The sequence below is a fragment of the Chiroxiphia lanceolata genome, chromosome 7 (genome assembly GCF_009829145.1).
Source record: "Chiroxiphia lanceolata isolate bChiLan1 chromosome 7, bChiLan1.pri, whole genome shotgun sequence".
In the NCBI taxonomy this organism is placed as follows: domain Eukaryota; kingdom Metazoa; phylum Chordata; class Aves; order Passeriformes; family Pipridae; genus Chiroxiphia; species Chiroxiphia lanceolata.
In genome coordinates, this window is record NC_045643.1 from 18,254,810 (window position 1) to 18,269,504 (window position 14,695).

General features: G+C 41.6%; 1 protein-coding gene across 8 annotated transcripts in view; it reads right to left on the minus strand.

Annotated features, from left to right (window-relative positions):
* The window catches only part of MAP3K20 (mitogen-activated protein kinase kinase kinase 20), a 96,206-nt gene that overhangs the window by 12,816 nt on the left and 68,695 nt on the right, over nt 1-14,695 (minus strand). For all 8 annotated transcript variants that reach the window (XR_004357957.1, XR_004357954.1, XR_004357956.1 and 5 more), the window contains exons 15-18: nt 14,237-14,299; nt 13,162-13,254; nt 2,084-2,200; nt 531-605 (exon numbers count right to left, since the gene is read on the minus strand). Coding sequence is in view for 3 of the 8 variants with exons in the window: in XM_032692855.1 (XP_032548746.1) it covers nt 531-605; nt 2,084-2,200; nt 13,162-13,254; nt 14,237-14,299 (348 nt within the window). In the remaining 5 variants the exon portion in view is untranslated. The remainder of the gene's footprint in view (nt 1-530; nt 606-2,083; nt 2,201-13,161; nt 13,255-14,236; nt 14,300-14,695) is intronic.

Here is a 14,695-nt window from a genome sequence, read left to right on the forward strand (position 1 = left end):
AGGAGTACCAAACTCTTCAGCAGTTTGTTGTTAACCCTATTAGCCTCCTTCTGACGCACAGCATTGGTCTTTATAAAAACACTCCTGTAAGTAACTGTAAACCCTTTTAACAACAGCTAATTTCTATCATATCAAAAAGTATTCCAGACTTTATCTTACTATACTCTTGATTTCTCATTTTCTCTCTTCTCCTGTTGCTTCTCTGCCCTCCTAATTAGCACGTCTTTGAAAAGATAAAAACCAGCCTCTTCAAGTAATGTAAACAACACTGACCATTACACTTCAAGAAAAAGGAGTTTTCCTTCTTAAGAAGAGCGGTCCCAAGCAGCAGTCTGAGGCCATTGTCTCTGTAAACTTCATTCAGCTTTTGCTCTGAACTTTAGATTGTACAATTAATTGCAGGCAGCTGAGACTCAATTATAGGATATAACAAAGCCAGAGGATGCTATTTCCACACCTCCTGTGTAGGTTTTATCTTTTTTTATCTAAAATTGTTTTATCAACAATTTTATTTGTTTCTTAGAGTTTACCTCATATGTAACAACACATTCTACAGACTGGTGTTCTTCTATCCCCACAATCCATTTCTCCATTACAAACGGTGGCTGAAAAAAACATGGTAGAAGTTTTATAAGGTGCTTTTCATCTCCTGCCCTGTTTTTGAAACACCCCAGAGATAATTCCAACATTTGCCTCTATTCATCCATTCCCATATTGCTAACATCAATACCTTTTTAAAATTTTATGAGATAAAGTAATGTATTTTGGAAATATTTACTTCCTTGTTTACAAAAGGAAACTGAGAAGAGATTTCCATACATAACAGGCAGTAGGTAAGACAATGTGGAATGTTTTCATGGGGGCATAAGCCTTTTTTCAATTTTATGCATGTAGAGGGTTTTTTTTTTCTAGATTTACAGAGGCCAGCAAGAACAAATACCTAGAGATTCTCAGAGATATTCCTTGACAAAATTAAAAATGTTGAAATATGTGGAACATTAATGTTACTGTATCTAGTTGTTAGTTTATTTAAGCCTTTTTTTAAGGAAAAATTGAAATGTCTGAGATTAAAATTAAACAGAAAACTAATAATAACAAAAACAATCATAATAATAAAAAAATCAGAAGAGTTGTTCCAGAAATCACTAACAATTAAAATAGTATTAGCATGAATTAAATATTATAATCCCTGTTGGCAAATATACCTGTATCACATTTCCCTTAAAATTCTGACTGTTGACAATCTGCTTTTCATTTTTTTCCTTGAGAAAAAATAACCAAAGGTTTCCCCCCCAATTTTACCCCAAAAATTCACAGTTAAAAGCATTCAAGAGTTTGGGTGCTTTTACCAGTGCACCTAGAGCAGCATAATTGGTAATCAAGCTGTATATTTTTTCAGTTAGAAATTTATTTTGCTAGCTATTACCAAGTGGAGCATATTAATAAAACCAAAAAATTAAAAAGACAGCTAACAGAATGCTTTTTGCATTAACAAAATTTCTGCTGCTTAGGAAAAAGTGGTCTAAGCATTTGCTGGTAAATATTTACAGGGAGGTTCTGAAACAAGGTAAAATGCCTACTGACACTGAATTGCAGATGTTCAGTGATGTACTGTCTGCAATGGGTTTCAGTCTTTGCAATCCATTGTTGCATGAAAGAGAGTTTTAGAAGCATGTAAAAGTTCTAAAACCATGTCAAAAAAACCCCCCATAAAAATCCCAGACAAATCACATGAAGTTTCTGGAACATTTAAATCAGTTTCTTCTCTTGAAAAAGAAAGTAATTTTTTTAATATTCTTTTCTTTAAAAGGGATAATAAATTCAGAGGATATAACATGAAATTAAAACAAGAAAATATAAATTAGTTCCTTCTCTTATTTTTCTGTTGTTAACATTACTGTCAGCTTAAAGGAGAACCAAAACACCTAACTCCTATTATGATATAAATCTGTTTAAAATGTGCATTTTATTTAAAAGCTGTCAAGAGATTGAGCTTCTGCAAGCACAAAAGTCGACTGCTGTGGTATTTGAATGTCTTTGTTTGAGATCTGTGAATTCATGAAAGCTTTAAGGCTGTAAATACCTTTGTCATCTTTAAAATCTCTACATCAGGTAGGTTAGTGTTGAATGTCACATCTTTTATGTAGGTTATTGCAATTTCATCCCCGTCCATCTCCATGTACATTTTCCATTTACAATCCTATGAATAATAAAAAAAAGAATGCTGGATCGTTAGAATACAGATAGAAAAAACCAACAAACAACAAAACCCCAAATGAAACAAAACTGAAAGCTGAAACAATTCAAAATCTAATCCTCAATATATGAGGAGAAAAAATAACCCAGAAGAAAGTTATAGGACATATACATATTTTAGGATATGCATGTTTTCCAGTACAAGTGCTGATAATGGAAAACCCTCAGTTCTCTTGTTCACTCTTAGCTCACCTTGAGAGGCAGCTGCCTCTCAGACAGGTCTGGATGTCTTCAGAGGTGTGCATCCCCTGCAGTGCCTCACCTGGACAGACAGCCTGCTGGAGCAGGCTTGGGAGCTCTGCACACCCACAGGGAGGTGGAGGGACAGGAAAGTGGTGGGAGCTGTCACCTGGGGTCACAGTCAGTGCTAGCAGCCAGCCCCAAGGACATTGTCCTGATGAACCCAGGAACAAATGACCAAAGGGTCTGTGAAACACCTTCACGACAATTGCTCAAATAATGGGCAAGAGGATGAGCTTGTTATTACAGCTCAGTTATTCCAGATACTGAGTGCCCAGTGAGGCACTAAGCATCCTCAACTTCTGTTCATCTCCAATTGCACTATTAATTATAGGCAAGCCCAGCTTAGAAAATAAGCACAGTGAGTCTAATAAACCAAAGCAATAAAAGGTATCCTTAAAAAATCCCCTGAGCTGAACAGGGGGCCAACATCCAACATTTTGCACAGGTGTGAGCCTGCAGAAGGTGACAGCTCTGGCAGCATCCCGCAGGACATCCTGCATTGGCTGAGTGCTGGAGCCAGGGTTGAAGTCTGTGGCCAGGGAGGCTCCCACTGGGGACTGGAGACTGCCTGTCCATGGTCCAAAACAGCCAGCATTTGCTGGTGTGCCTGGCAGGTGCTTTGGGGATGAGGTGCTGTCCTGTGCACTGAGCTGCTCCAAAAATCTGAAGGACAACAGGACTACAGTAAAGCATTGTCTCTCCATCTCCATATAGGAAGGAGGGAATCTTCCCTTCACAGTGGCAGGAGCTCCTCCAGACATACCAGGGGCTTAGGAGGGTCTGTGTCTGGCAGGCGTGGTCTCAGCACTTGCTGGACGCATTCTTCACCTCAAATCTGCTCAGAAAATGCAAACACTTTCAGTGCGGAAACAGACGGCGGCTTAGGGCATGGGCCACAGTTGTTTGCACACACAAACATACAGCAGCCTAAGAAGTATCCATTCACACGAGATTATCTGCTAGTGTTTGCACACGCTTCTCTCATAAGTGTAACGTAGGAGTGTAGCCCTCAGAAGTCTCAAAGCTTTCAATCAGGCACTGAATTGGCAATACCAAGATAAACGAAAACTGAAGTATAAACATTTCCAAACTACAAGAAATTATGTTTGTGACAGCATTTGGCCCTGCATGTCCATCTGTCCCCATTGAAAGCTTTCACATTTTATGAGTAGAGTGGATGCGTGAGTTGGTTTTCGTGTTGCCCTGGTGCGAGTTTGAGTGATGGGAACTGCAGTTCAGTGGTCAAGGACCAGACCAAGACTCAGAGGCACCAAGCTCCATTTCCAGTTGTGCTACTGGCTTTCTGTGCAACCTGATAAGGTGCTGGAGTTGCCCTGTGCCTCCATTTCCTAATCATGGACTGTATGTCTTCGCATATCTCTTTTCTGTCCTGCTTTTTGGGTTTGTGAGCTAACCCAGGCTAATGCCTGTCCTGTCTGAGGTAGGCACAGCATGACACCCTGGCCCTGACATGAGCTGAGGATAGCATATCCTACGTAACCGAACAGCAACAGCAAAGAGAGCTGTCTCTGACTCCTCCTTGTCCCTCAAATTGTGCTCCTCTCCCAGCCCACACCATTCTTGTTGTCAGCCTTTTTTGCAGGACTTCCTACATTCGTGCTATGGCAAATTGAACCTGAGGTTAGAGACAGGATGCTTGATCACATTTGTAAGTTTTACAAAAACACCTGAGCCAAGGAAAGAAAAAAATATTGACATAAAGTACTATCCTCCAGTTAGTTCAGCACATCTCCTGCCGTAATACCAGTGCCAAGAACCTGAGAGCCAGAGCTGCACCTTGTGCCAGGGCTCCTCATGACTCAGGATTTTGTGCTGTTCACTCACATTTCCCTACAGACTAGATCTGACAAACATGATCTCATTTTAATAAACAAAAGAAATCAACCAGCCATCTCTAAAGACAAGGCTGACAAGCTGTGTTCATCCAGGGTGTGGCAGGTGGGCACCTGCCAGTGCCCGGCCCCTTGCCGGATCCGCCGCACACGCAGGAGCGGCTCTCCACGCGGTAACGAATCAGGCTGCCCCACGCAGCGCTGGGTGCACGAGCCCTGCACAAACACGGCCTTCCCCAGATCGGAACTGCATCTTCAGACAAACACATACACTCTCCTGTCCTTCAAACCTAGACCCCAAACCTTTGGTCCTTTTTGGAGCCCTCTCCAGCCACACTGCGCAGATACCAAAATGGCAAGTTACCACACTAGGCATACCCTCTCCAGTCAGCCAAAAATACCTGTCTTGTTTTATGCGGCAAGGTTTCCATTCTGTGTTATTGTAAGATCATCACTGGAAAGGAGAAAGAGAAAGAGAGAGAGAAAGAGAGAAGGAAATAAAGAGGGGCAAGAAAGGGAAGGAGATGCTGGGAGAAAAAGAGAAGAGATATAAAAGAGAGAAAGGAAGGAAAGAGGGAGGAAGGAAGGAAGGAAGAAAGGATGAGAGAGAGAGAGAGAAAGAGAAAGAGAGAAAGAAAGATAAGAAAGAAAGAGAGAGAGACAAAGAGAGAAAGAGTGAAAGAGAGAAAGAGAGAAAAAGAAAGGAAGGAAGGAAAAGAAAGAAGGAAGGGAAAGCAACTAGAAAAGACAGTAGATGGATGACTTTAGAATCAAGGCACTTGGGAAATATCTAAAGTAAGTAGGTGGCTACTTGTTTTACACATCCAGTAACTATTTTGTTCAACCACACAGTAAATAATGCATGATTTGCATGCTGCAGAAAGAAATGGACATATTTCACTGTTTTCCAATGGAGTTCTAGGTTCTTAAAATAGGAGAGAGATGCTTATCCACTTAAGCAAAAATGTGGCTAGAATAACCAAGCATATGAATTTCAATTCTTTGATGAATTGTAGCCATAAGGCTTCTTGGATTGGGACTACATTTAGTGCCAGATGTATGTGGGAAAATAATTTGGAAATGGAAAAGTGTCTGGTTGATAAATATGCTTACACGAGTCCTTCAAAGAGATTTCCCTGAACATCTTGTCGTTCAAACATTAAAATACCTCCCAGTATTTACCTCCTTGATTTTGATTTAAATAAAGAATTTCAGCTTTTTGTTTTAAGAAAATATCTAGTTTCAGAACTGAGAGACAACCAGTTCTGAAACCAACAAAACTTTGTGTGAAAACATTTTCAAATAACACTTCGACAAAGTCAAAAAATCAGCAGCTTCTGAAAATGATTCTAGAAAAGCAAATCACACATGTATTTGAGCCGCTTCTCATCAGTTTCAAAACAGAAAGTAAAAACACTTTAAAACTTAAGTCTCCAGCTTACTGTGGTGACAATACTTCTTTAGCCCCATATGCATTAACATCTGCCAAAAAAAATATAATGAAAGGGAAATGAAAAAGATCAGGCACAGGCTCTAAACAACAAACATGTGTCCTGAAACAACAGCTTAAAACCCTTGCTGGGAAGGCACTTCATTTTTCAAGGGGGCCCAAATCCAGGATTCATTTTAAAACCAGTGGTTGGAATGAACATTTTTGGTTTTTTAAAGATTGAAATAAAAATGGAAACAGCATTGTAGCAGGTAACTGGATATTAGAAGAAAAGTAAGATGTAGCACAAGATGAAACAAATATGAAAAAAATATTGGTCATGCTGATACTAAAAGTAGTAGCATGTTGATGATTTAGATCCCTAGAAGCTCTTTTACGTTCTTAGCTATTATCTATCTCAGCTGCTGAAACCTGCTGTTTTAAAGGCATTAGAGTTGAACATCTAGTGACAGCACTTGGGTTATTTATCATTATGTATCACCCTGCTACACTATATTTTATTATACTGGTTTTAAAGGAAGATAACACAATTATAGTTAATTTGCTTCTCTTCTTTATATATATAGTGTCATGACCCACCACAGCTTTGTCCCATGAGATATTTTTAACCAAAAAGAAATCCACAAGAAACTCTCCCTAAAAATTCCATTAATAACCTCTTGTAGCATGTATAGGTTGCAGGGTCTGGAACTAAGAATGTTTTAATCTCTTCAGCAAAACAATGTCTCATAATGATGTACAGGACTATTGCTGCACTGATGAAGAATCATACATAATTCAGCACCTTTCACTTGGCACCACTGTGATATCCTCATTAGCAGTGGCTCACAGTGGCTGTCAGATGGTGTCCATGCGAATGCAGGCATTATATTGTCTTTGAGATGTGCAGCTGCTTCCATGACACTGCCAGTATATAAAAACATGACGCCAGTTTGTTTTATTTAGTGCTAAACCTTCCAGTTTGTAAAAACAAGGCTGACACAGAGCCTGACATGAGGCAGTGAAAATAATTAGCTCTCATTTTCTCAGCCTCCTATTTCCTTCTCCCCGCTGTGTTCTCTTTCCACTAAACCACCACATGTCAGTCGAAATGGGAGGCAATTAGTGGGCTCATTTCAGTCCCCACAACTGTGCTGAAAAGAAAGTATTTATGATGGCACAATGAACAGCTGAAAGATTAAATAACATTTGCCTTTTGAAAAGAAAATGACTTCTAGCTAAATGGGCAATTTTTGATTATTCTCAAACAAGCTTAGAGTAGTTGGTTTTTAAAATACAAGAAAGGAAAATGAGTCATTTTTAGGTGAAAGAATCAAATAAAACTTGACACAGTAATGCAAATAACTGATGTTTTATTGCAAAATATGTAAATGTGTTATATCCTTAACAATGGCTGGTGTCTCAGGTCAGGGCAGGCTGCTGCCAGCCAGGCTCCAGCAAGAGAAGGTGGCTCCATCGCCGGTTTTGTTTCAGCTGTGCAGGCAGAAAAAAAGAGGGGCGGAGGGGAGGCCTTACGAGAGAGATGGCCTTAGAACGTACAGAAACAAAGCAAGCAAAAGATATATTTATGTTATCAGTTGCCTGGGTGCCTCCTTCGAGCTGGAGCCCCTACTCCTCTGCGAGGCAACAGGCACTGACTGGCTGGAGCTTTGCCTGGAGAAGCACAAGGCCTTTTTAACACCTACACAGCCCAACCAGCAGTACCAAAAATATCTGTTGCTTGACAGCCCCCTTCTTTAACATCCAGCTCTGTGGAGCTCTGTGCCACGACGCAGTGGGATATCATGGTAAATACTGGGCACTGCTGCACACTGGGGCTGGTGCCCGAGAACAGGGACTTGCAGCAGGTGAGAGAAGAGCTCTGCAAGACCGTAGTGTTCACCAAGAGCTGCCCCTGACATGTGATCAGAAGCAAACAGGGGTTGTTGCAGTTGCAGGCATCATCCACAGGAGCACCCTGCTTGTGACAGCAGGATTGTAAAGGTGGAAGAACGAGAAATATGAGCCCCTGAGGGCTGCATGGGTGTCCTCCTGTACTGTCCCTATCCTCCAGTGCCATTTTCCATGGATGATTCATGGGAACAATCTGCTGGAGCCACGTAGACCACGTCCCCACTCACGGTGGAGGCTGCTGCTCACACACTGGGGCTGCAGGGGACAAGGATGCACAGGAGCTCAGGAAAGGCATGGCAGGGCTGCTGGATATGTCCTGTGCATTCTGGGAACAAAGGCTCCTCTTCCAGGCCTTTGTCTGGAGAGCATGTGCCAAGCCTACAAACCACTGGGAACCTGTCTGTGCTTCTGCAGACACATCTGTGACCAAGGCTGCATGTGAGAGATAATGTGTGGAAGGCAGCAAGTTAATTCAGTGATCAAGATTTTAATCTTGAGATTAAAAAGTCTAGAAAGTCAAGCGAGCAAAATCGCCTAGCTGAAAAGTCTATATGACTCTTCAGGGCTATGGAATAACTTCTAATGGGAATCCCCGGTATAGCACAAGGATTTTTAAAGGTGTTAGCTTGAGTTTGACCGTTTGATCTCAGTTACACATGGATGCTACAGCTGGAGCAATCCCAGTGGAGATGATGAAGTTATACCAGCTCCACTTCATGCAAAAACAATACGTGGTCCAGAAAAGCTTTTTTGAAAGAGTACAAGAGGCTCTGAGTCACCCGCACTGATTCACCTTCTTGGCAGACTATATTAATCAGTTCTTAGAGGTGCTGGCAATATTTTAATGTGGCCGTGGTTTTACTTTACAGCTTAGGTCATTTTTTGTGTTCCTTCACAAAGAGTTTACCCCTTTACTGACTACTTGTTAGAATAGGAGCAAATCTATGAAAATGGCACACAAACACAGCTACTCCGATTCTTGCATTAACTACTAGTCTTTAGTCCTGAAAGCATTGTGCTTTGAGATGGAATTAAAGAGAGAGGATTTAGAAGATGAGGTTTTGAGCTAAGATTAAATAACCCCATGTAAGAAAGTCAAGGTACTTGCAATTACCTTGCAAAGCAAGGGTCAGATAAAATGAATTCCTCTTCCAGCTTTACTTTACTGAAGCGGGTTAAAATACCTATAGAGCATGGGAAATATATGCCACCTAAAACCTACAAAAGTAGAATTTCAAATTTTAGACCTTGGCCCCCTTGCTTTAATTTTAAGAACATAAAGAAAGGATTTATGAGTGTTGATATAGTGGGAGAGTGGAGGAGAAGAGGCAGCAGAAATGGTCTCAAGCACTTGTGAAAGTGCATTCCAGTTACAACTATTTTGGTACTGTTTTTTCTGGTACTACCTGCATTTTGCCAGCCTGGGCTTCTCCACATGAAGAGCTGGTCAAAACATCTCTCTAAAGTACCATTAATAGTATATTCACTTCTGCACTACACATTTAAATAATAGCATTAAAATATATCCCAGTCTGGATATTCAAGGCTAGAAAATAGTTCACAGAGTTAGCAGACAGTTTTGAAGAGGCTCTGCTCCTTACCTTGTCAAATGGAGGGAGAGGTAAATGGGGAAAAATAAGGTGAAATGGTGAGCCAACTTCAAGGCTTTGTGTTCAGATATAGGTCAAATTATGACACGCCAGGTAAAAAATGAGAAGATTCAATGGCATAGTGAAATCTGCCCTTTTGAGGACCAAAACTAAAGAATGCATCAATAGAAGGCAAAAAGACTGTAAGCCATTCTTCTCATGGGGTTGGGTGATTCATCAGTGCAGAGCCAACACAGCTCAGACACTTTTCCCTGATTGGGAAATTTTAATGAGCCACCAAGGATGAGAAAGCCATTGAAAATTCCCTCTGCAGTTCTGCAAATCAGTTCAAGCCACAATTGCCAGGGCTTGTTGTTTTACCCTCCATGTTGAAGTTAATTGGTGGTCCCTTGCTTTTTTTTTTTTAATTTGTAGAAAAAAAATAAAATGTCTAAATCTATCACCTTTTAGCTCAGCAGGAATTGTGTACAGAAAGGTCATTAAAAGACAGTGAATGGAAATAACCACATAACTTGAACTATAAGAGTTGGAAAAGAAACCTCTAAAAACCAGGTTAGTTTTGCAATGCTCACTCCTTATGCATTCGGAGAGCACAAAGGTCAACTGAGCTTTTATTGCCTCCAAAGATGCAGCTAAAAAGGGAAGGAAACTGTAATGAAATGACTGCATCTGTCAGCTGGTGGAAACCAACATAATCCCACTACAAGATGCAGTTTAAATTAGATAACAAACACAAGGCTGGTAAAGATGTGTACTGAGAAGTCAATGTTTCATTCAGTGTACAGACAAGGCTGAACATTCAAATGCTGACCTGAAGCATATCCACCAGGATCCTCAGTAAAAGGCACTGCCATTCCCAAGGCCCTTAATTTTCTGCCTGCTTGTGAAGAAGATGCACTGGCTGTGCTGATGGGGCATGGTGCAGTGCCAGGGAGGGGACACCTGTGCCCTGAGGAATCATCTTCACACTGGAGATGGTGCTGTGCACTCTGACCAGCCAAACATATCTGAAATAACCAGCACTCCTGGAATGGTTTCTGTGTCCCGGATCAGTTCATCCAGCACTTTTATACCCAGTGGTATTGCTGTATGTCATGCTGCACACCAATGCTGTGCCCACGCCAGAGCTTTAATTTGAATCAGGAGAGCGCTTTTGTCCCACATGTCCGTCCTGTGCCATGCTTCAGCAGAGCCACCTCTGATGGCCTGGGTGGGCTTGCTTCCAGGTGCAACTACACTAGGAAATGTTCTACAATAACTAATGGGAACTCAGCCCAAGAGACCAGCACAGAGCCAGCCTGGTGACCAGTTCCCCTGTACAGAGCCCTTCCTGCTGTGCTGCACCACCTCCCAGATGAGCCTAATAGCTTCCCTTGATGTACACGGGTCTAGCAACCTCCACATCACCCAGGGAATGCATATCCTCAATGCATAACCCAGATTTGAGCTTACTGCCTCTTTTTCCTCATGGCTAAAACAGGAGAAATGTTTCTTAGCTAGGCAGCCGGCTATAGGGACTGATTAGGGTAAAGTTCCTCTGAGAAATTTATTTTTAAACTGACGTAGGCCAGCTTTTTAGCTATAAAGATGGTGGAAGGTATGATCCCAAGTGCTTCTGCTGACCCAGTTTTACAGGAACAGGCACCACTCTTTTAAAAAAACGGGACAGCAAAAAAGAAGTTTAAACCCCTCGATCCTGGTTTACTCTCTATCTCCAGTTCATTTTGGAACAAATCTGGATGGCAGCAGTAGCTGGCTCAGAGCAGCCTCTAGGGGAGCTAGAAGATTGTATCCAGGGGTTTTCAAAGAAGCAAGCTAGCCAAATTTTCTATATTGTATGTACCACACCAGTCTTTGTTAGTATTATGTTTAAAGCAAATTTCTTGGTCATGTTGGCCCCAGCATCCTGCTCAAAAGCTCAGATGATCTACTCCTTCCAGTCCACTTGTCCACTTTTTAAAACTGGCTGCACTGCAACATCTTTAAAGAGAGGTACAAGTTAATGTGCAAATCTCAGACAGATGTTTTCAGCCCAGACAAATTTAGATGACAAATTGCACATTCCCTGGAATGACATCACTAAGCACACAGGGTGCTGTAGCAGGGCAGCTGACAGGGAAGGCATGCCTGGCACACAACCATGGCTTCAGAGGGAATGGCTTCCTTAGAAAGGGGGCCCGACAGCACACAGAGCAGATAGGACCAATTAGGAGCTCACAGAGAAGGCAGGACCAAATAAAAAAGGTTGTCAGAAACCTGCAGAGGTTATGCCAGCACTACACAGGCCCATTGAACTAACTCTGTCCTCTCATAAAAATTCAGCTTCTGTCCCATAGATTCTGGCACACTGTCTCATTTGTAAATTTTGCTGTCATGGCTAAAACATCTGCTCGTCCTCAGACTTAGGGAGATGTTAGTACAACACGAATTTCTGTCCAGTGCTCAGAGGCCTATTCACTCCTTCTCTTGTTCCTTCCCGGGGACGGTTGCTCACCTCTCTGCACTATGGCTCACAGCCCATATTGGAAATGGAAGGGAGATATGAGCTCTTTCATGGACATTTAGTTCTTTGAAGAGTTAGTTGCACATGGGAGACAAAAATGCACACCTACAAAAAAGCAGCTGTACAGCACTATAAGCAAGATGCATTCAAGTACGCTGAGACAGTCTAAGTAATTCACATAGCGATAAAGAAGATTTTTATAGGAAAAAAAAGTACTTAGGATGAAAGAAACAAACCAAAAAAGGAAATCTCCAGACAAAAAGCTTTTTCAAATTGATGAAATGATTTCAGTACGAGTACAAGTTCCTACTAAGTTCAAACCTAAATGCTTTCTCTGCAAGCACCACCAAGTACAGAAATCAAGAGACTTCTGCAAACAATATGCCCTGAAAGCAAAGCAGTCAGATAACACAAGATGAAAGTCAGCCTCCCACAAGTTTAGGGTGGACACACAATGCAGATTTATCAAATACAAAAGGAAACAAATCCTGCTGTCACAACCCCTGACTCTAGCTCAGAAATGCTTTGCGCACCATTTCCACATAGATGATTAATTCTAAACCCCTTGAACTCAGAGTCCATCGCAAGGTGGATAAAGAAAACAAAAAGCATGGGACAAACCTCACTCTCAAGAAAAAACAACGTGGTGGAAATCTTTTGCTGGAACATCTGGAGTCATCAATGCTCCTGTTACACAGGGTGCAATGAGAGATCCTTAAACCAGCTCGGCTTGGAGCTGAGGTTTGATTAGGATGTGGCATGCTGGCAATTGCCTTTTACCAGCTGATGCACAGTAGTTTTGCTATCGGTGATGAGCTGCAACTACCCCTCCCTCCTTCCCAAGTACCATGAGGGCACAGTCACCACCAGGACCAGTCCTGTCCTGCCCAGCCAGCAGCCATGCATACCATGTATTTTCCAAACTCTTCTTGGATGCATAGAACGGTATCTCCTTTCTGCTGAGACAAAAGTAGCATTTTGTGCACCAGTATCAGGCATAGGGCACTGCTCAACTGTCATTGGGGTTTTCTTTTCATAAATGGACTGTTATTTCACAGCCATTGGGATAAAAGGAACAAAGCGAAATCCTGAATTACAAAAATTACAGTTAAAAAAATTTTTCAGTAGAAAACAAAAGCTTTCATTTAAAGCTTTCTGTGCCACTCTTCTTTTGCTGCACCCCTGCTCTGGGGTGCAGTTCCCCATCCCCAATGCAGCCCCATTTGCCACCTTGACATTCAGTTGGTACTTTCCACAACCAGAGGATTCTCATGCCAATTTATCCATTTGTGTCCAGAAGATACTGGATCCTCTTAGTAGTGACTGTTAACCAAACCAATTGATCCAGCTTACCTTTGGACCATTTCCTGGCTTCAAGTGATAACCAAACACAAGTTCAAGATTCACTACTTTCTCTATGTTTTCTTCAGCTCCACCTGCAGAATCCTGCCAAAACAAAGGGCAAAGTGAGACTCCACATCTACCACAACCCACTGGGAGACAAGAGCACAGCCTTTGGTGGCATAAAGGATTTGCCTTTCAGATGCTACAAGACTGGCAGGCAACAGGAAGGAGACATATTCCAAGAGGGGCCATGGCTCCTGCATGGCTTTATGGCATGCAGTGGGTGGCATCTAGGAGATGCTGCACAATTTCTGCTCCTGGCCAAGCTGCTCTGGCACAGCGTGGTGTCCCTGTGAGTACTGTGGCAGTCTCTGCCATTGGAATTACAGCTGGCACAGCAGCAACCCCCTGACTTTCATTTTCCCCTTCAGGGAACAGAATTTTGCTATATGCAAATTTACTGTAAGTGGATTTCACTCTATAGCTGTGCAATAAATTATGACTAAAAAGCTACTTCAGGCTTTAGGCTCTAGAACTGCTTGATTAGTTCACTGAACTAAATCAGGCAAATATTAGTTTTAGCAACCCCAAGGTTCTCAAACACTCACTCCCTTTTGCATGGCTCTTGTTACCGATACCAGAAAACCAAGAGGTTAACATAAGGGTGACTAGACATTATAAACCATCCTTCTTTTCTATAACATTAACAAACTGAGGGATGATGGGCTCAGTCTGGGCCAGGGGTCTGCTGTTCTTCAGTGGTGAGCAGTCAATGGCATCAGTTTGGAGGAATGGCTCTTAAAAGTAATTTCTGATTAATGATAGCAAAGGAATTGCAACCAGTAGCCTTTTAATTTAATTCCATTGGTTCCATGACAAAATCTTAGAGTCTCATTGAAAACAACTTTTATTATCTTATTACTTGTTCTGACCCATCACTGCTGTTGAGCCTTTGCATTTGTTACAACTCTCTGTAGGAACTGCTGCTTTGCCCTCCCCTGAATAGGAGAAAGTTGAGACATGAGAACAATAAAATATTCATACCAACACGAGAAGCACTTCTTATATAAACTATGCAACTTGCCTTAATTAACGGTGGAAAATGAAACAGATTTAGGTAGTCATGGGTTAACTTCTCGATAGCAGTCTAGGAAAAAAAAAAAACAAACAAACAGATGGGAGTTATTTAGTATCTCATACTGCAAATACCAACATGAAAACCAGTGAAACTCCATGTGCACTATGTTTTCCACTGTGGATACATCAGGGCATGTGAAAAGAGTTTAAAATACAGCCCTGTTCTGGAAACTATCGTGGTAGATTGGCCCCATTTTGCATTCAGAATCAGATCTGCTTAATCAGAAAAAGAGATGTTCGGGGGGTTGTTTTTGTTGTTTTTATTTATGCTCAATCAACCCAGGAAGCTGAAATCATTCATTTTGGGCATTATTGACTTTATTAAGTTTCAATAATTTTCCCTGTAGGAAACATAAATTAAATATATCAGTAATGGTGTGTGGGCATGGAAAAAATGGCTGATGAG